Here is a 22,080-nt window from a genome sequence, read left to right as displayed (position 1 = left end):
ATGCTTATGAAGGGCTGGAGAGATGGCTCAGTGGTTAAGAGAATTGACTGCTCTTCCAGAGGTTCTGAGTTCAATTCCCAGCAACCATGTGGTGGCTCACAGCCATCTGTAATGGGATCCGATGCCTTCTTAGAATCTGTCTGAGGACAGTGACAGTGTAGTCACATACGTAAAATTTTAAAAAGGAGTTGGGGGAGTTCTTGACTTAAGAAAGAGAAAAATGCTTTAAAGCAAAATATTTAAGTCATTTCTTTTAAATTATTCATTCATTTAAGGAATACTTATTAAATGTCAACTGTGCCCCTAGCCCTGTGCAAGGAGTTATAAGAGGTGTTGCTTCCAACAGAGCAAAGAAGAAAGATCCAGGCGGGGCGGGGGCGGGGGGTGTTACAGGTGAGATTTCGCAAAAACAGTGGGATTGTGGCAAGTCTTTTCCTGCTGCAGCTTGCACTAACACACACACACACACACACACACACACGAATAAAGAAATGTAATTTAAAATTTTTTGTGATGGCCTCCTTTAAAGAAACAAACCAAAGAATTCGTGTTGAGGGCCAGTGAGTCGGTTCAATGATAAAGAGCGTGCTACCAAATCTAGTGACCTGACTGATTTCGTGGTGGTAAGGGAGACCCAGGTCCTGCAGGCAAGGTAGATAAATGGATGGGTGGATGGATGGATGGATGGATGGATGGGTAGATGGATGGATGGATAGATGATAGGTAGATGGATGGATGGGTGGGTGGATGGGTGGATGGATGGGTAGGTGGATGGATGGTTAGATGGATAGATGATAGGTAGATGGATGGATGAATGGATGGATTGGTGAATGGATGGATAGGTAGGTAGATAGATGATAGATAGATAGATAGATAGACAGACAGACAGACAGATAGATAATTGAAATGCAACCATTTAAAAGTTTGTGTTGATTACATGTGCACTGCCAGCCAGGTTCTATTCTGATAACTTGATTATGAATGAACACATTTAGTTCTGACCGAGGCGTCACAGACAGCTGATGTTACTCTCCCTGCCCTTCAGAAAAGAAAGCACAGGCTGAGTAGGTGCCAGGGGACTCCAGCCCAGGAAACCTGCCAGCATTCTCCATCCACCTCTTTTTTAAAATGCTCCCAGCACTCTACGATTCTGGGTTGTTTTCAGAGACCTTTTTGAAAGTATGAAATTTTTATTTTTTTTACCTGCATTTTATTTTTTATTTATAAGACTTAATTACATCACTGCCAGGAAACCCTGTGACAGATGAAAGTTAAAGAGACTCTGATGGAGCCACGTAGAGCCCTGCTTTAAACTGCCATGTCACAGAGCATTAAGTGAGATAAATCTGGTGCTGTCTTTGAAGCCCTTGATGTTCGTTTATCCATCCCAGCATCCATCATACTTTGCCCGATTTATTTGACTGGCATTGCCAATTTGGGCCTTGAATGGAGTAAGTAATTCAAGTCAAAATCCCATCCTTTGACATAAATAGGGACCAGACATACTCACGGGCCTGGGGACACCACCTCAGCTAATTTCCTGATGTTACAAAAGTCGCTAAATTGCTCTCTCTCTCTTTTTTTAATTTCGGCATTTACTTATTGTGTGTATCTATGTAGGTGAGCGTACACATGCCAGTGTGCACATGCTACTACACATTCGTGCCACTGAGTTTGCAGAGTTCAGAGGACAGCTTGCAGGAGTCAGTCTCCTCCTTTCCCAGTGTGTCCCAAGGATCATACTTGGGTTGTCATGTTGACACCAAGTATCCTTACCCACTAAGCCATCATGCCAGCCTTAGCCATATACACATACATACATACAGTCCTAAATGACAACACTCAGTCTGCCTCAGGTTTGAGGGTTGTTTCTGGTTATGAGATGTCAGTATTCTAAAGATATAGTTCATATGCCTCAATTTGGTTGTTTCCATGAGAATTGGGCAGCAGCATAATAAGGTCAAATCCAATCCTCCTGCACACAGACCTGTGCTTGCTGGGCAATGCTGTGAGCGATGTATGCACAGAATGATGTAACTTATATTTTCCACAACCCTTGCTGCTTAATAAAGCATAAAATTAAGCAGTGGTGGTGGCCTACAGAGAGGTCAAGCCAGGAACTTCCGGGATAGATGGCTTAAACGTTTAGGTCAGAGGATAATCCAGTGCATTCCCCATCAGCACAGGAAAATTGCGAACTGATTACTCTTGCAGAATTTCAATCAAGAGATAATCAAGTAATCTCCGGCTCAGGACTCTGCGTGTGATATGTCCATGTGATATGTGATTACATGTTTGTAGGTCTACGTGTGTATGTATTTGTGGAGGCTAACTAAAGGTTGATCACCTCTTTTTTTTTTAACTTTTATTTGGGGTGGGTGTGTTTGTGTGTAGAGGTCAGAGGTCAGAGGACAGCTTGTACGATTTCTCTTCTTCCACATGTAGGTTCCAGGGGTGGAACTCAAGTCATCAGGTTTGGCATCAAGTGCCTTTACCTGCCTGCCCCACCCCCACCCCCACCCCCACCCCCACCCCCACCCCAAACCCCAGCCACAGCCACAGCCACAGCCCCAACCCTGGCCCCAGTCCTGATACCAGCTTCATGGCTTTTTTGTTTGTTTGTTTGTTTGGTTGGTTGGTTGGTTGGGTTGGGTTTGTTTGTTTGTTTTTCTAGAAAGGGTTTCTCTCTGTATCCCTGGCTGTCCTAGACTCACTCTGTAGGTCAGGCTCAAACTCAAGAGATCCACCTGCCTCTGCCTCTGCCTCCTAAGTGCTGGGATTAAAGGTGTGTGCTACTACCCGCAGCTCATTCTGGTTTGTGTGAGACAGGATCTCTCTATGTAATCCTACCTGGCCTGGACCTGATTCCTTTGTAAACCAGGCTGTTCTTGAACTCAGAGATCTGATTGTGCCTGCCTCCCTCCCTGCAGACTTGTGTAGCTATGCCCAGCCCACTACCTGATTTTTTAAGAAAAGCTTTCTCGTCGAACTTGGATATTTCTAATTTGGGTGGCCAGTGAGCTCCAAGGATTCCCCTGTATCCTGGAACCTCCCATGGACTTTAGACCCATACCATTGCATCTGACTTTTTTTTTTTTTTTTTTTTTTGGTTCTTTTTTTCGGAGCTGGGGACCGAACCCAGGGCCTTGCGCTTCCTAGGTAAGTGCTCTACCACTGAGCTAAATCCCCAGCCCCTGCATCTGACTTTTTACATAGGTGCTGGGAATATAAACTCTGGTCCTCATGCTTGCAAATTTGCAAATTTAGCCATCGCCCTAAATGGCATGTTTACCTTTGCTGTTCTGGGGTTGACAAGGTATATAGCTGTCATGGTGGGTGGAGACAAGGCTATTCCAATGCACAATGAAGTCGGTTTTCTTTTCTTTTCTTTTTTTTTTTTTTTTTTTTTTTTGGTTCTTTTTTTCGGAGCTGGGGACCGAACCCAGGGCCTTGCGCTTCCTAGGTAAGCGCTCTACCACTGAGCTAAATCCCCAGCCCCCGGTTTTCTTTTCTTTTAGATGTATTTATTTATTTTATATGAATAGACTGTATCTGTCATCAATGGCTATTCTGGTGCTCAATGAAGTCAGTTTTCTTTTCTTTTTCTTTAAGATGTATTTATTTATTTTATGTGTATGAATACACTGTATCTATCATCAGACACACCAGAAGAGGGCATCAGATCCCATTACAGATGGTTGTGAGCCACCATGTGGTGGCTGGGAATTGAACTCAGGACCTCTGGAAGAGCAGTCAGTGCCCTTAACCGATGAGCCATCTCTCCAGCCCTGAAGTCAGGTTTCTTTTTCCGTGATTATCAAAAACAAGTTCTGGGCATGCGCCTGACTTTTCCTGGTGTCAGCACTTGTAACAGGATCCTTTGTCCAGGGTCTCTGTGGAACATCTTTTCTGGAGAAAGCCTCAAAGGTCGGTAAATGCAATGTTGTCATTGCACAGTACCTGGAGCAGGTTTCCGGCACCTGGCTCCCCTTCCCATCCTCTCCCAGCTTGTTCTATAATGAAAGCTCCTGTAAGCTTTGGTTCAAGCCAAAGAGGAGTTTTATAGAGTTTGCTGATTGGCCTGAGGACCAACCAACCACAGCTGGTCATTGAGAAATAGCCCAGTGCTCTATGGCCATTCAGTCTCCCTGAGGCTACAGGGAGAGATATGATAAGAACAGTAGAAGCTTTCGCCATTGTAATGTTTATTGCTGGAAAACAAAAAACAAACAAACAAACAAAAACCCTCTGTGTGTTTACCCTAGCTCCTGCCTGCCTTTTTGTGGAGGGAGAGGTGGAGTGGGGTAGAGGTGAGTGAGCACACATACTAATCTGCAAACACTACCTACCACCTGCCACTCCTGAGTTAAAAGGAAGGAGAGTGGGGTTGGGGATTTAGCTCAGTGGTAGAGCGCTTGCCTAGGAAGCGCAAGGCCCTGGGTTTGGTCCCCAGCTCCGAAAAAAAAGAACCAAAAAAAAAAAAAAAAAAAAAAAAGGAAGGAGAGTGTGTGGGGGGAGGGGGTGTAGAAGTGGAGTGGGGGAGAGAGGCACTCCAGAGTCTGCTGCCTCTCTCTTGAGCTCAGACTGTCCGGTTGAGCGTCCAATGTCTGGGGAAACCCTTGATGGGTGAGATACCACCAGTTGCCTGAGGCCCTCGCCCCAATCCTTTGATCAATTTATCTTGGCTCAGATAACACCAACCCCCTTCCTGGAGAAGCCCAGAGAATGCTGCTTGCAAGAAACTCCATTAGTAGTTGAAATCAACCAGAGTTTGAGAAAAACTGGGACAGTTAACTCAAGAGTCCCATTTGTCCATCCTTAAAGAACAAAACAGCAGGCAGGAGGTAGGCTAAAGACCCTGAGGGGTTTGTTGGTTTGTTTGTTTGGGGGTTTTTGTTTTCCATCAGTAAAGGGGTAGTGAGGTGTCTCTGTAGGTAAAGGTACTTACCTTTTGTAAGCCTGATAACCAGGAAAGTAGGAGGAAAAGGATTCTATAGAGTTTCTCTTTTGAGTTCCACACACACATGCTCCCAAGCACCTAAGTAAATAAATCCGAGAGGCAAACAGGTGCATTTTCTGATTGTCTTTCTTCTGGGGTACATTTTTAACTCAAGTTTTAAAACAAAATTATTAGTCGTTTTTCATCCAACTAGTATCATTAAAGGCCAAATATATTTATATTAAAACGGCATATGAATAGGTGGGAAGAAATTAACACAGCAACATCTGCTTTTCTCTTGTTTAAGAGAACCATAGCTTGGGTTCAACGAAGACAAGAAAATGTGTTAAAAGTCACTGTGTACAGCTGGAGAGATGGCTCGGTCAGTAAAGTACTTAACCTGTAAGCACAAGAACCTGTGTTTAATCCCCAGAACTCAACGTAAACACTCAGGTGTAGGACCGAGATGGCTCAGGTCGTAAGAGGACTTGTTGCTTTTGTAGAAGACCCAGGTTTGATTGCCAACTCTCACACGATGGCTCACAACCTGTCTGTAACTCCAGTTCCAGGGGATCTGACTCCTTCTTCTGACTTCCATAGGCACTGCATACACATGTTGCATAGACATATATGCAGACCAAACACCTATTCACATAAAATAAAAATAAATACATCTTAAAAACAAGCAAACAAACAAAAACCATTGGCTGGTGGTGTGCACCCATATAATCCTTGTTCTGGGGAAATGGAACTGAGTGCATCCCTGGGGCAGGTGTGCTGGCCAGCCAGCCTCCTCGTGTACGTGAGCTCCAGACCAGGAGACCATGTGTATCTCAAAAAAAAAAAAAAAAAAAAAAAAAAAAGACACGCAGCTCCTGATAAAAGACACGGAACAACCTCTGACTTCCACATGTATTTTTGGGCACACATACTCACAAACTTGTATTTGTGTGCACGCATACATGCATGCACAAATGTACAAGTTACACACACACATACATACACACACACACATACATACATACATGTGTGTGCGTATGGCAAGTTACAGTGTCCTCAACTCCTGAAGTGATCTTAGTTCACTCACGTGGGCCTCCTCTCTTCTGACAGCCTCTGGAATGACCCAGGTGGCCCTCATTCTCTGCCTCTGAATTACAAAGAGCACATGAGCCTCCCAGTCCACAGCATGAATGGAAATGCATTTTTAAAAAGGGAGTGATTTGTTTTCCAATAGTATAATTTAAATCAATTGGGTTAATGCTGGGTTTTCATGTTCGTGGTTGGTTAATTTGGTTAATTTGACCCTCGTGTCATTTGATAAAACTGCATTTGGGGTTGCACTTTACGTGATAAATGGTTACCGTGTTTCAACGTAGGTGATGGTGAAATTATTGATGTTCTCAGTCACTCAAAGATGAAATGCCGCGGAAAATATTACTTGTGCAGTAATAGCTTGCCCTCGGAGTCCCTAAATGGAAGTGGAATAGAGCTGGTGATTTAGCTAGTATCACTGAAAATGGGTTTCACAGCTACAGAGTACTGCTAACAAACTATTATTATCTTAATACAGTACTCAGAGTAAGACACCAAAATACGTTAGAATTCTATTAGGTGAGGAGCTGTCTGTCAAGAGGCTCCGTTTCCTATTTCATACCCCTTAAAGCACAGTTCTGCATATAGTTAGTATATTTTTATGGAGTTCCTTTATGTCCTATTTAGCTCCATTTTTATCTCATTTGGCTCCCCCAAAGGAGTTATGGACTGACAGAGAATTCTACTTCACAGTGGCGTCTGCTTCATGTTTTTCATAAATATTTACAGTCTACAGTCTTCTGGAGCCCAGCAGTTCAGAGGAGGAGCCACAGGTGCCAGTGCGACTTCACACAGTCCACTGACCCACCAGGGACAGGGCTGCAAGTTTCATGTTCGAAAATGTCTCAGGGAACAGTAATTAAAGGTGGTTGTGTTTTGCTTTTATTTCCTGCTTTCAGATGCACAGGGGACTTTTGATTTGTATAGTTCTAAAGCAAAGGATCTTAAAGAATACTTTAAACAGTATTAAGATTTTAGGCCTCTTTGTAAGACACATGAACAAACCTGACCTGGGACTCAGTGACAACAGCAATTGGGTCCAGTCCCTTCCTTTCTCTTTTCCTGATTCTAGTCTTTTTTAAAAGCCTCCAGCTTGAGGATGCTAAGGGGTGTAGCTCGTTGGTGGAACATTTGTCTAGCATTGCCTGTGTTCTGTACACACACACACACACACACACACACACACACACACACACACACACACACAAACAAACATTCCCCCAAACCCTTGTCTCAAAAAGAACAAAATAAGAGGGCTGGAGAGATGGCTCAGTGGTTAAGAGCACTGGGTGCTCCTCCAGAGGTCCTGAGTTCGATTCCCAGCAACCACATGGTGGCTCATGAAACTGTAATTCCAGTCCCAGGGGATCTGACATCTTCTGGCCTCCTCAGTTACTTCACATACCTGGTGTACAGACACACATGTAGACAAAACAGCCAGCCACATAATCTTTTTTGTTTAAAGAAGTAACATAGATTTTAAAAAAATACCTTTTGGGGGGGAGGGGGATGTTTGCCCAGAAACCGGGAAAGGGAATAACACTCGAAATGTATATAAGAAATACTCAAGTTAATAAAAAAAAAAAAGAAAGAAAGAAAAAAGAAAAAAAATACCTTTTGGAAGAAGTGTAACTGCTTTGAAAATTTGTCTTTTTTCTTTTTTGTTTGTTTGCTTTTTGAGACAGGGTTTCTCTCTGTTGTAACCTTTGCTGGAACTCTGTAAACCAGGCTGGCCTCAAATTTGGAGATATCCGCCTGCCTCTACCTCCTGAGTGCTGGGATTAAAGGTGTGCAGCCACCACCGCTTGGCAAGATTTCTTTTTTCTCATGTTTTTAGCAACTGATTGTCACATTTATTTGTACACTTATTTATGTGCCTGCCAGAAATGAGAGACTGAACTCAGGTTGTCAAGTTTTGTGGCAAGCACCTCCACTGAGCCATCTTGCAGGCTCCCAGTTTTATAGAGGCACAAGCTATCAAGTAGCCCAGGTTGGCCTGGAGTTCACTTTGATATTCAACTCCTGACCCTCCTGCCTCCACCTTCCACCCACCGTATAACAGCTGGGCCACCTCAAAAGTGTCATTTATATTTAAGAATGAGAAAAGAGTGAGATCATTCTTATTAATTTTTTTAAAGATTTTATTTTACTTTTTAAAAATTTATTTATTTTTATTTATAAGTACACTGTATCTGTCTTCAGACACACACCAGAATACACACACATCGGATACGTTACAGATGGTTGTGAGCCACCATGTGGTTGCTGGGAATTGAACTCAGGACCTCTGGAAGAGCAGTCAGTGCTCTTAATCACTGAGCCATCTTTCCAGCCCTAATTTTTTTTATTTTATGTGACTATGATGTAATTACGTCACTTCCCCTTCCTTTTGCTTCTTCTGCACCATTTGCCCCTCACCTTGTTCTCGTTCAAATTCATGGCCCCACTTCTACTGTTATATAAACATATATGTGTGCATGCATGTGTAGCCCTAAGTACATAAACACGGCCTGCTTAGTCTGTATAATGTCTGTTATATGTATCGTTTTAGGACTTCTAGGGCTTTCTGTTTAGTATTGAATGACTTCCCCGAGGAAGACCATCTCTTCTGCCCTCGGCATCCCTTAGTTGCCTGTGGTCCTTTGTGTAGGGTTGAGGACTCTCCATCCTCCTCTCTGACACTTCCAAATGTCTCTTGGTGCTGTCCTACTTCCGGCTGTATTAAAGAATCATGCTGATGGGACGTCATTGGTGTGGCTCCTGATAGTCGAAGGACACAGGACCTCACAGCAAACACCCTGTTCCTCTGGCTCTCACAGTCTCTCCGCCCACCCTTCCACAATGATCCCTGCCCGAGCCTTAGGTGCGGGGATTGTATTATAGGGATATCCATTGGAACTGGAACCCACAGTTCATATGTACTTTGTTCATATGTACTTTGATGGGTTGTTGTTTTCTGTAATGGACTCTGTTACCGAGAGGCATCTCCTTGATGAACTCTTTGAGGATTCTCCACCCAATGCCTTATTGAGGCACACGTTACAGTACAGCACACAGTGAGGTCAGTACTGATGACATAGTCGTGTGTATTAATATTAAATAAGGCATCTTTAATACAGAAGCCCACACGTAAGAAAGCCAGGGGCTGGGGTGCTGCTCAGTGGTAGGGTGCTTCTTAGTACATGGGGGGACCCTGGCTTCCATCCTTAGCACCTTGAACAAGACATAACTACAGGTGTCTGTCACCTTACAGTACAGTTATGGCCCAATAGCCCTAGAGTGAGCTGAAGATAGCCCATCCCGTGTAGAAAAACACTGTACTCACCTGCCCACCCTGGAAGCCCAGCTCAGCAGCACAGTACAGAATGCAGAATGGGCTTTTTCACCTCTTTGACCACACAGCAAGCTGGGAACTGTAGCTATGGCCCAGCCACACAGGAGAGCACCAAACTGCATTACTGCTTGCATATAAGGTTCAAATTCCAAATTGAAGGTACAATGTCTACCAGATGCATCTAGCCATCACCTATTTGTCAAGTCAAAAAAAAAAAATCAAAGAGCCATTGTAAGCCAAGGCCTGTCCATACATGTTCATGCTGGTGCGTGGTGAACCTGACACAAAAACCTAAGACTTCCATAGCTCCAGGGGCCCCAGGGAGGCCGCTCTAGCCGAAGAAATGCACATTTGCACCGGTTAGTACATTGTTGAGTCCCTAGAATTTAATATGCCTTTGTGCGATAACCACAGTGAGCAATGGGTAAGACGTGTGCTGTTGGCCGCTGCATACACTCTCGAGACGTAGGATGGGATTGGATGCTGCCAGCCTCCTTCTCCTTCTGTACTAACCTTTACCTAGCAGTTTGATTTGTAGCAATGGTTCTCAACCTTCCTGATGCTACAACCCTTTAATAGAGTTCCTCACATTGTGGTGACTCCCAACCATAAAATTACTTTGTAACTGTAACACTGCTACTGTTCTAAACTGTAATGTTTAATATCTGATGTCCAGGATATCTGATATGCGACCCCCATGGGGTAGCAACTCACAGATTGAAAACCACTGATTTACAGCTACAATCAAGAACTTGGCCACAACCAGGTATCATCCAAAGGAAGACAGTTGGGGTGGGAGCAATGTCTCATTCAGTAACATCCTTGACTCCCAAAAGCGTGAGAACCTGCATTATGGCCCCAGCGCTCATGTAAAAAGCCAGGCACAATATTATATGCCTGTAATCCCAGCACTGGGGAGGTATAGACAGGGTGCAGGGAACTCATCCACCAGACTGTCTGGCCTTGTCTGTGAGCTCCAGGTTAAGTGAGAGACCCTGTCTCAAAAAATATGGTGGGGGGGTTGGGGATTTAGCTCAGTGGTAGAGCGCTTGCCTAGGAAGCGCAAGGCCCGGAGTTCGGTCCCCAGCTCCGGAAAAAAAAAAAATATGGTGGGGAGCAATCAAGAAAGATGATCAGTGTTGACCTCTGGTCTCCACAGGTACATGCACACACTTGTGCACAAATAAACCCTTACACACACACACACACACACATGCACATACACACACACACATGCACACACACACACACACACACACACATACACTCAAAGAAAGAAAGGAAGAGAAATTGAAAGAAAAGCTCATGATGAGCTGAAAGTGGTTGGGCCCAGCAGAGACCAGAAACTCCCCAGCTTCCCCAGTGTGTTGCTAGGGGTTTCCAATGTGTCCCCAGGGCGGGGGTTGCTTGGGGTCATTACTATCTTTATTATGATACCGTGGAAAACATTTTAGAGCATGGAAGCATAAATTTCACAACATCTATAGTTTCCTGCTCAATGACAACCCGTAAGTACTGCGTCTCATTGAAGCCATGATGATACATTGTTCCCACCAGGTCTAAACATAGCAAAAAGGGAAAAAAAAAAAATCAAAACCAAGGTTCACCATGAATTCTGGGGAATACGGTAGTTACCGGGCTAGGCCAGTGAGAGTCTATTGCCTGTGTTTGAGGGACAGCTACAATTTATTATTCATTCTGAATTGTCTACAAAATTTAATAAATGCCCTTATGGACCCAAAGCCAGAGCCTAGAACAATAGACTTTCAGGTCCTCTTCCCAGCATACCCCAAGGGATGCTCTTTTTTTTTTTTTTAATGTTTTGAACTGCTCTCTGTCTCTTTTCTCTCCCTGACCCCTTTCTCCCTTTCTTTTTTTTTTTAATTTTATTTATTTATTAGATATAAGTACACCTCAGAAGAGGGCATCAGAGCTCATTACAGATGGTTGTGAGCCACCATGTGGTTGCTGGGATTTGAACTCAGGACCTCTGGAAGAGCAGCCAGTGCTCTTAACCGCTGAGCCATCTCTCCAGCCCCCCCAAGGGATGCTCTTAAGAGTCTGTGAGGCATTTCCTGGTTGCCCGTGGGTGTGCTTACCACTGTCCTGGTAAAAGGACCATTGTGATAAGAGTCTATGCCCCTGGTCTTTCTGCTATGGACAAACCAGACATGTTTCATGTCAGGACTTTCTTGAAGTTCATTAAGGGACTCCATGCATAGCCTGGGGAATGGGAGCCTAGGGGGACCCTGGGAGGTCATTTCACTTTGAGCTCTAGTCACCCTAGTGTTTTCTTCAACTATGTAAACAAACAGAATAGCTTGTCATAGATAAGCGGGAGCCAAATTGTTTGAGAGCAGCCGGTAAACAGCGTCAACATTAACTACTAGTCAGATGGCAAGGAATCTTCTCCTGATGGCTTTCTCTCTAGCTCAGGGGCTCTCAACCTTCCTAATGCTGCGACCATTTAAAGCAGTTCCTCGTTGACCCCCAGCCATAAAATTTTCATTGCTACTTTGCAACTGCTAATTTTCTACTGTTATGAATCCTAACATAAATATCTATGTTTTCCGGTGGTCACTGGGGCTGCGGCCCACAGGTTGAGAACCGCTGTTGTAGGCAGAAGACCCATCCCCAGGCTTAAGTTCACAAGCTGTGGATGCAAGCTCACTCAAACTTTGAACTCCTCTCTCTTTCCAAGACAAGAGTGGAGTGAGGAATCCTGGCAAAGGCAGGGGTTAGGATGATTTCTCCTGACTACAGCAGAGCAGGAATAAGCATTGGGAGGGGTGGTCCCAAGAGGCTTTGCAGGGGTCGGGAGATGAGAGGTTTCCTTTCCTGGTGGATTTGGGAGCTTGCCAACTCCCAGCAGCCCTCCTGACATCACCTGTGCCTTCTAGCAATGGGCAAGGTGTCTCAACTCTTACATTCCAGCTGCCGGTAGGCACCTGGTTGCTTAGGGACAGCAGTCCGTCTGAGAAGACATGTTCCCTAGCAACAAGAACCCTCTGGTCCTAGGTTAAAGCCTTTGAGGTGGGCATCTCACAGACAGACTGCACCTGGCCCCACCTCCCCAGCTCTGTGCCAAGCTGTGACTAACAGGAAGCCTGGAGCTGCAGAAGGGAATCTTGCATTTAGGAGACATTTGCAGTCTACAACCAAGTTCCCCGTGGCACTGCACCTCCATTTTCCCTACCCAGCTAATTTGTCTTCATGAGTATATTAAGCATCCCTAAAGTCTCCCTAAAGTCACTTGTTTTTCTACTATTACTGATCCCTAATTTCTAGTTTTAGGGCAGGGCCTGACTTGTCTTGATTCATCCCGGGGAGTCCCAAGGTAGTTTTATCTTACAAGCCTACATCGTACAAGCCTGACTATTCTGTTTCATGTTAGAAAGATGAGTGTGTGTGTGTGAGTGTGTGTGTGTGTGTGTATGTGAGTGTGTGTGTGTGTATGTGAGTGTGTGTGTGTCTGTGTGTGTGTATGTGTGTGTATGTGAGTGTGAGTGTGTGAGTGTGTGTGTGTATGTGAGTGTGTGTGTGTGTATGTGTGTGTGTATGTGAGTGTGTGTGTATGTGAGTGTGTGTATGTGTGTGTGTGTATGTGAGTGTGTGTGTATGTGTGTGTGTATGTGAGTGTGTGTGTGTGTGTATGTGTGTGTGTGTGGGGGGGGGTGGTTTCCTGATCATTTGGCACACAGCATATCCACAGGACATGTTTTACTCTATGGTGGGCCTTTCAGGTGGTTTCCTTGGCAACCAGACTTGCTAACCCTTGGGGGCGGGGCAGGGGTTCATGTAACAGTGACTGAAAAAGCGTGAAATTGGCTTAGTGGGTTCACTGTGCATCTTTGTAAACCTGAACTGACCCTGAACTGATTGAGGGGGTATAGTCTTGTGTGGTGTTTTGTTTGTGTATTTGGTTTGTTTGAGACAGAGTCACATGTAGCCCAGACAAGCTTTGAACTCCGTGTGTGTGTGTGTGTGTGTGTGTGTGTGTGTGTGTGTGTCTGTGTGTACACACATATGTAAAACATACATATATATGTATGTATATACACATACACACATACACACATCCATAAATATATACATACATACACATATACACACATACATACATATATACAAACACATACATACATTACATACATACATACATACATACATACATACATACATACATACATGAGTGAAATTGGGCTTAAGCATGTAATCCTCCTGCTTCCACCAGGGGAGAGCTGGGATTACAGGTGTACACCTCCACCATTAGCCTCTCTGAACAATTTAGAACTGACTTCATTTAGAGGTTAAACTTCTTGACCCAAACAATTTGGAAGTGCATTTTATAAAAATTAGAATGTATGAGAGAAAGGCCATTAGCCAGGAGCCACCTTCCCTGCTGTACAAAAGAGGTTTCAGGGGTTGGAGCCAACGTCATAGGGATGCACAAAGCCTCCTGCTTCCACTCCGGGCTCTTTTCTTCCTCTTGGGAGCCCCATGCATTTGAGGTGACTTACACAACCACAGTGAGATGACCTGGGCATTTAATATTGTTGAGTGCCTGACTCCTAGGACAGAGCTAGTGACAGCTGGTGCTCCGTGCATTTCCTGGCTCCTGACCCCTCCTCCTCAACTTGTCAGATGTTCACACTTCCAATCTGCAGTTCTGGCTTCCTCAGGGCCAGAGCACGCTCACAAGACGCGTGTGAGGTCAGCAGCTTTAGACAGCACGAGTGCAGAAATCGTGGACATTTTCAACACTCAGCATCATCTTTTCCTATGTGCCACCATCAGGGACAGTATTCTAGGGCCAATGCGGCTTGCATTCCTCCAAGGAGTGCTATATCCTTTAGTGGGAAAGTGACGTGTGAAACAGGAGAGCATTAAGGGCATAGAGCGTTTAAAATTAATGTAGGTGACCTACGTAATAAAATACCCCGAACCCACTTCATTCACCTCAGGGACAATGTCTGTGAGTTAAGCATAATGCCACGTGCCTACCATCCAAGTCATGAGGCAGAAGCAGGAGGATCATGAGTTTGAGGTCAGCTTGAACTCCATAGGAAGTTCCAGGTCAGCCTATGGGGTGTGTATGTGTGCGTGCGTGGGTTACCCCTGGAGTTCAGAAGAGGACTTTGGACCCCCTAGAATTGGAGTTAGAGATGGCTGTTAGCCACCTTAACTGCTGGAAATGGAACCTAGGTCTCATGGAAGAGCAGCCAGTGCTTTTAACATTGCTCCAACCCCCAATTTAAAAAACGGCGAGGGTGTGGGGTGCTATCCGCCTGCGAGACTATCGCCAGTCCAGTGCCAGGCGCTTCAGCCTGCAGCCCTCAGCCAGGATGCTCCTCGGCTGAAGTGCAGGAGCCACCCTGTGAGTAACTCCGGTTTGTCATGTGCAAGGCGTTGACGCTATCAGGGAGCATTCAGTTCCAGAAGCCCAGACTTCTTACTCCAAAGACTCCTTCATGGCCAGAGTCCACCTCACATCAGCCTCCCCAACAGGATTCTCCCCTTGGCCAGGAGTTCATTCCTATCTTGCTTACAACTGCTCAATGGCCAGATGTCCGTGCAAGGAAGTCATTTGTGCTCCACCATTATCTGTCCACCAGCTCTTACCTTACCCTCTCGACCTGGCCTCTGCCTACCTGGGCTGCTGCCTGATCAGATCAGGTTCTGTTTTCTCCTCGAGGTCCCCAAGATTTCCTGTCTCCAGAGCAATCATGCCACTTCCTGTAGTAGAGCCCACTGCCCCTCACCCTACCACACACTCACTCACTCACTCACTCACAAGGCATGTTGACATCCTCTGTTCCTTCTGCCCAGGGGTGTCCTTCCAGATCTTCTTTAAGATCTGTTTCACTATGTGCCATGATTTGTCTTCCTGGTCTCATTCTTTGATGCCTTGCTACTTTTTATTCCTCCCCCTTCCTCCTCCTCCCCCTTCTTCCTCCTCCCCCCCTTCTTCTTCCTTCCCCTTCCTCCCCTCCCCCCTTTCCTCCTCCTCCTCCTCTTCCTCCTCTACTTCTACTTCTTTTTTTTGAAACAGTGTCTTACTATGTAGCCCAGGAAACTTCCCACAATCCTCCTCCCCCTGCCCCGAGTGCTGAGATTACAGGCTCACGCGGTCCCACTTGGCTTCTTACTCATTTTTCTAGGACCTTGACTCCAGCAATCTGTGGACACACACCCCCTTTCCTCTCACTACAATCCGTTAATCGTGCCAACAGTATTTTGTGGTGCTGGGGATCCATTTAGGGCCTTTAGGCCAGGAATACCTTTAATCCCAGCACTCTGGAGACAGAGGTAAGCAGACCTCTGTGAGTTCAAGGCCAGCCTGACTACATAGTGAGTTCGAAACTAATCAAAGCCTATCTTAAGGTGGGAGGGAGTAACTATTAAGGTGCTAGTCCAGGCTCTTTTGGACACTAGGCAAATATTCTTTCACGCAGTTACAGCCTCGATGCAACAATCTTTTAAAAGTTTTAATTATGTGTAAGCGTCTTGAGTGTGAGTTTGTGCCCCTGCCTGTGGAAACCAAAGACACTGGATTCCCTGGAGCTACAGTCATGAGTCGCCTGATATTTGGTGTTGGTAACTGGACTCAGGTCCTCTGGAAGAGTGCCCTTAACCACTGGACTATTTCTCTAGCTCCCAGAAATAACTTGAGGTGACCCACAAATCCCGATGTCCTCTTTTCCTGGTATAAGTCACCTGCCATTGGTGTTTGGTCAGTTCTCTTGTCCATGCTGCTCCCCTTCCGATGTAGAGGTAGGGGCTGTCTCTGAAGACCCATTCTTAATGCCTCTGCCTTTTTCTTGGGGAACCTCTTCAAGTTTCCTTGCTGGTCTCAAAGCCTGAAGGGCTGGAAGGATGGCTCAGTGGTTAGGAGCACGTGTTGCTTTTGCAGAGGACTTAGGTTCGCCTTCCAGCACCTACCTTCTGACTCACAAGCACCTGAGCCACCGTTTCTAGGAGATCTGATGCCCTCTTCTTTTTTTTTTTTTTTTGTTTTTTTTTTTTGTTCTTTTTTTCGGAGCTGGGGACCGAACCCAGGGCCTTGCGCTTCCTAGGCAAGTGCTCTACCACTGAGCTAAATCCCCAACCCCCTGATGTCCTCTTCTGACCCCCACAGGCTCAGGCATGCTCGTGGTATGCATACTTACATGCAGACAAAACACTCATACTCATAAAATAAGTAATTCTCTTTTTGAAAAAGCAAGACGAAAAACCCTGAAGGAACCTTTTTCGGGTCCATAATGGCCCAGGGTTATGGAGAAAGGGTCAAGGGAGCTTCAACCCCAGATACCTCAAACAGGAGGATGGCAGGAGTTGGCTCCCTCCTCACTCCCAACCTGATGCCAAAAAGCTGCTCTTCCACCATCAGCCCCGGTAAGAATTTATTACCATGACAGTTATCAGGCCTCAGTCCTTGTTTGACCTTATAAGGTTTCCCCACACCCACTGTCCCTCTCCCATCCCCTCCTCACAGCCTACAGCCCCTGAGTGTGTACATGAAGTTATCTCCCAACAACCCTGCCCTGGCCAATGGTGCACAGCCACACAAACCTTGCCCAGAGACCCTGGCCACCTTCCCAGAGGCATAAATACCCCTCCCTCTCCCCCTATCAGTGTGCTCTTGCTCTTACAGCTTGGGCGCCACATGCAGACTTGATCAGGTAATGGCAGCTGCTTTGTGTCTGTGATTGTCACAGCCACTACTTATCCACAGAACCAGATTTTGTAGTGTTTCTCTCTACCCTCCTACCTGCTGTTCCCTGGGCCTTGCAGTCGGTGCCAGAGGGGTGATAGAGATGTCCCACTTCAAAAGAATTAAGGAGGTCCTAGAGAGATGGCTCAGCAGTTAAGAACACTGGCTGCTCCTCCAGAGGACCCAGGATTGTTCCATAGCACCCACGTGACAGCTCACAGCTGTCTGTAACTGCAGTCATGGGATCCGGCGCCCTCTTCTGGTCTCTATACAGCCAAGCAAACAAGCTAGTAAACAAATAACACTCCTACACTAAAACAAGAATAAAAAGAAAAGAAATGGAGAGAGAGGGGAAGGAAGGAAATGTCTCAGGACTGAGTACTCTTAAATCCATAGTTGATGTGTAAAACATCTCAACCATAACAGATGTTAGGATACAACAGGAAATTAAAACCTACAAAATGACACAGAATGTATAGGCAAGTGCTACTAAGCCTGAGTTCAGTTGTGCTCTGTGGAGCACCATTCATGCAAGCTCCTCACCCCTACACACATGCACACACAAGCACACACACACAAGCACACATACACACACACATGCAGATGAATGCACGTATATACATATACATACATACACACATAAATGCATATACACACATATACATACACACATACATACACATACATATACACACAAATACATATACATACATACATATGCACATACATACACATATACACACATAAATACATATACAAACATACATACACAAAAGTACATATACATACACACATAAATACATATACATACACACATACATATGCACATACATACATATACACACATAAATAGATATACATATATATACACACATACATACACACACACACATAGATACATACATATTGTCTTAGGGTTTCTGTTGCTGTGATGAAACGCCATCACCAAAAGCAAGTTGAGGAGGAAAAAGTCTATTCAGTTTACACTTCCACACTGTAGTCCATCATTGCAGGAAACCAGGACAGGAACCTGGAGGCAGGAGCTGATGCAGAGGTCATGGAGAGGCTACTGGCTTGCTTGGCCTGTTTTCTAATAGAACCCAGGACTGCTAGCCCAGGGATGGCCTTACTCACAAAGGGACAGGCCCTCTGCCATCAATCCCTACTTAAGAAATGCTCTGCAGGCTTGCCCACAACCCGACCCTATGGAGGCATTTTCTCATTTGGGGTTCCCTCTTCCCAGGTGATTCTAGCCCATGCCAAGTTTGTACAAAACTATCCAGTACATACAAGTACACACATACCTACAGATATATTAAACATGCATAAGTACATACATACATACATATACATACAAGTACACACATACCTACAGATCTATCAAACACGCATAGGTATATACGCACATACAAAAATAAAATGACCTGCTCCAGGTTTAGTAACCCTAGCCGTGTGTCTCCCATTTAGTTCTGTCCCCCATGATCCTTTGAGCCTTTGGCTTTCTTGTGGTCACGTGGGCTGTGGCTAAGACAGTTTCATGGAAATGTGAGCTGCTGCCTTGGTGGGCAGAAAGAATGTGAGTTTATTTTTCACTTTTTCATTGTATTAACAAGGGAATGCCATCGTCACTCCAAGCAGAGAGCTCTGACTCACTTTCTAGAAATGTCTATGGCTTTACTCTGTTCCTGTTTGCCCTGCAATTTACTTACTCTGAATTATACTGCTCCATAATTATATATTGTTATTCTTTGTTATGATCTATACTATATGTAAGTTATAAATAGTTTATGATTGGGGGTGGGGGAAAGGGCACAATATTCCCTTACCTGGTAGCTTGAGACCAGTCCAGCCCTTTAACAAGTATTTTAGCTTTAGAAAGACTATGTCTGAGCCAACCTGGCACAGACTGACCAGGGCTCCATAGAAAGACTCTGTCTCAAAATAACAAGAGCACCTGTGTACAGGGTGCTATAGTTGTTTTCACTGCACTCAGAGGATGGCTTCGTAAGGGACAGTAAGTTATGCAGAATCCACTTCTCTCTGCTGCCTTCAAATGTACCCCCCAAATCATCCTGGATTCCCCATCCCAAGGAGCAAAACTCTGGGTTCTGCTGTGGTTTTCTGTTGCTGTCTAGTTGCTAGGCACTAGCAACACTGCCCTTTTTGGAAGGCATCTGTTTTAAAGAATGTTATTCTGGGGTTGGGAATGTAGCCTTGTTGACAGGGTGCTTGCCTAGTGTGCATGAAGGTCTGGGTTTGATTCCCCAGCACCAGTAAACTTGTTATGACTGTACACGACTGCAATTGCAGCACTCGGGAGGCGGAGACAGGAAAATCACGTGTTCAATCAAGGTCATCCTCAACTACATATTAACTTCCGATTCAGCGACAATTTGGAGTTTTGGTTTCTTTTCCAAAAACAATAAATAAACCCACAGAAATAGTTTAAGAATATGTTTTCGTTATAATCCCAGGTGTGGGATATGGGGACTGACCACAGCAGCTGACTGTGATTTGTCTCGTGCTCTCGCAGTGGTGTGATTTTGCCAGCTGCAGATAGTTTCTGTTGTGAGTGTGTGACATTTTGAGTTCTGAAACCTCTTCAGAGAATATATAGATGCGAGGGCCCTGTGAAGCAGGGTAGGGAGGGCACGTACTGTTTGGTTATTGGTTGTTTGCTGTTGGTCACTGTTTGACTGATCACTGCTTGTTAAGTGCAAAGAAGAAACGGGAAGAAATTAGATATCCTGACTTCAAAGATAAAACTTGCCCCCACGGAACTTCACGCTCAGCAGGAAGTAGTCTAACACTGATAACGTTGTCCCCTTTCTGACCCCTGACTTTATGCAGGGATCTCTTTCCCTTCCCCTCTATCCTTTAATCTCTCTTTTCTAGGGTTGAAAGGGTAGAAGAAAAGGGGTTGGAGAAGGGTAGGAGAGAAAAGAGCCCACCAAGTAGCAAAAGATGGGCATACTGCAGGCCAGGCTGGGCTACCTCACGCCCTGGCTATAGAGACACTGGAATGTGCTTACTTTTGAGAAACATGTTTAAACTTGTTTACACCACTTAAATAAGTGGTGCATGTCTTCAGTCCCAACACTGTGGTCTCTGTGAGTTCAAGGCCAGCCTGACCTACATAGTGAATGCGAGACCACTCAAGACTGCACGGTGAGACTCAGTCTTTAAAATGAAACATGGAGCCAGGCGTGGCATTGCTCACCTGTAATCTCAGCACTTAGAAGTAGAGGCGACAGGGCTGGAGAGATGGCTCAGCAGTTAAGAGCACCGACTGCTCTTCCAGAGGTCATGGGTTCAATTCCCAGCAACCACATGGTGGCTCACAACCATCTGTAATGAGATCTGGTGCCCTCTTCTGGCCTGCAGTCACATATGCAGGCAGAATGCTGTACATAAAATAAATAAAGTAAATCTTAAAAAAAAAATCTTTAGTCACATCTGCAAAATCCCTTTTTCATACAGAGCAATAATCACAAGGTCTGGGGACAAGGAAATGACATCTTGGCCATCACTGCATAGCTGGGTACAAGAGTGTAACTTCCCCCTCTTGTGACAGCTTCCTTTGGTCTCTGCTGCTTGGGGCTGCCCCGTGGGGAGGGATGTTTGTGTGGGGGTCGAAGATGCCCTTCGGGGCCCTGCTTCTTGTGCTGGTGGGTAGCCAGTGTTCAGTTGCCTCCATAGGGCAGACAGAAATGTCACAGTGTGTCCTAAGGCCACACTGATGTGCCTCTGATGTCCCAGGCCAGGCTCAGTCCTGTCTTCTTTCCTTTCTAGTATTGTTTAGTGCCAAGAGACCACTCTGTCAGCAAGCTGAGAGGAAAACTGCGGCAAGATGTCAGGCCGGAGCGGGAAGAAGAAAATGTCTAAGCTGTCTCGGTCAGCCAGGGCCGGGGTCATCTTTCCAGTAGGGCGGTTGATGCGCTACCTGAAGAAAGGAACTTTCAAGTACCGGATCAGCGTGGGTGCTCCAGTCTACATGGCTGCAGTCATTGAGTACCTGGCAGGTAATTCCGGCATGTAAGGGACCCCACAGGCAGGCCCCCACCTTTTCCTGCCCCTCACATTTGGGTAGGGTGCTGTGAATCTCTTGATACTTCCAAATAAGAACGGGGCTTTTCCTGGCCTGCTTGGCCAAGGTTGGCTTCTGAAGGCTTTGGGGAAGGAGAAAGGGCGTTGGAAAATTGGTCCACATAGGACAGAGAGCCCACATTTAAACTTGTTCTAGACCTGCCCAGCAGGTGGCAGAGAAGATTCCTGTAAAGGGAAGAGAGGGCTCTTCACTTTGATTCAAATTGCCCAATAAATCCCTAGGGGGTGGGGGGAGTTGTGAGGTTTTTGTTTGTTTTGCTTTTAATATACTTAAGGTAGGAGGGCTGGGGGATGGTTCATTTGGTAAAGTGCTTGCCAGACAGTCATGAGAACCTGAATTTGATCCCCAGACTTCATGGAAAAAACTGGACACCATGCCACACACTTGAAATCCTGGCACTGGAGGAGTGTAAACAGGTGTATCTCCCAGGCTAGGCTGGCTAGCCAGCCTCACCGGTGGATCAGCAAGTTCCAGGCCCCCGTGTGACAGCCTGTCTCAAAAATGAGGTGGCTAGCCCCAGAGGAATGACAACTGAGATTGAGCTTATACACACTCACACACACACACACACACACACACAGAGAGAGAGAGAGAGAGAGAGAGAGAGAGAGAGAGAGAGAGAGAGAGAGAGAGAGAGAAACACAGTCAAGAACGCATTCTCAGATCATCATGATTGTATGGTGAGCACAGCCGGGACAAGAGTGGTTTGTTTGGTTTTGTACCAGAGTCTCATTCCGTTGCCCAGGCTACCCTGGAACTCACTATTTCAACAGGCTGACTTCACATTTAGTTTGATCCTCCTGCCTCAGCCTTCTGAGTGCTGGAACCACAGATGTGCACACTCCACCCAGTAGAGAGGTGCCCCATGTCCTTCTCACTTATTTCTGCTTGAT

At 45.5% G+C, this 22,080-nt stretch overlaps 1 protein-coding gene across 1 annotated transcript in view; it reads left to right on the top strand.

The window, feature by feature from the left end:
• Window positions 1–22,080, top strand: part of Macroh2a2 (macroH2A.2 histone) — a 49,681-nt gene that overhangs the window by 4,621 nt on the left and 22,980 nt on the right. The window contains exon 2 of the mRNA NM_001135807.1: window positions 20,872–21,101. Within this exon, the coding sequence (NP_001129279.1) occupies window positions 20,930–21,101 (172 nt within the window). The 5' untranslated portion in view covers window positions 20,872–20,929. The remainder of the gene's footprint in view (window positions 1–20,871; window positions 21,102–22,080) is intronic.

This window comes from Rattus norvegicus, chromosome 20, assembly GCF_021556685.1.
Source record: "Rattus norvegicus strain SHRSP/BbbUtx chromosome 20, alternate assembly SHRSP_T2T, whole genome shotgun sequence".
Lineage (NCBI taxonomy): Eukaryota > Metazoa > Chordata > Mammalia > Rodentia > Muridae > Rattus > Rattus norvegicus.
The sequence above is the reverse complement of the archived record's forward strand: the minus strand, read 5'-3'. Positions and strand labels throughout refer to the sequence as shown.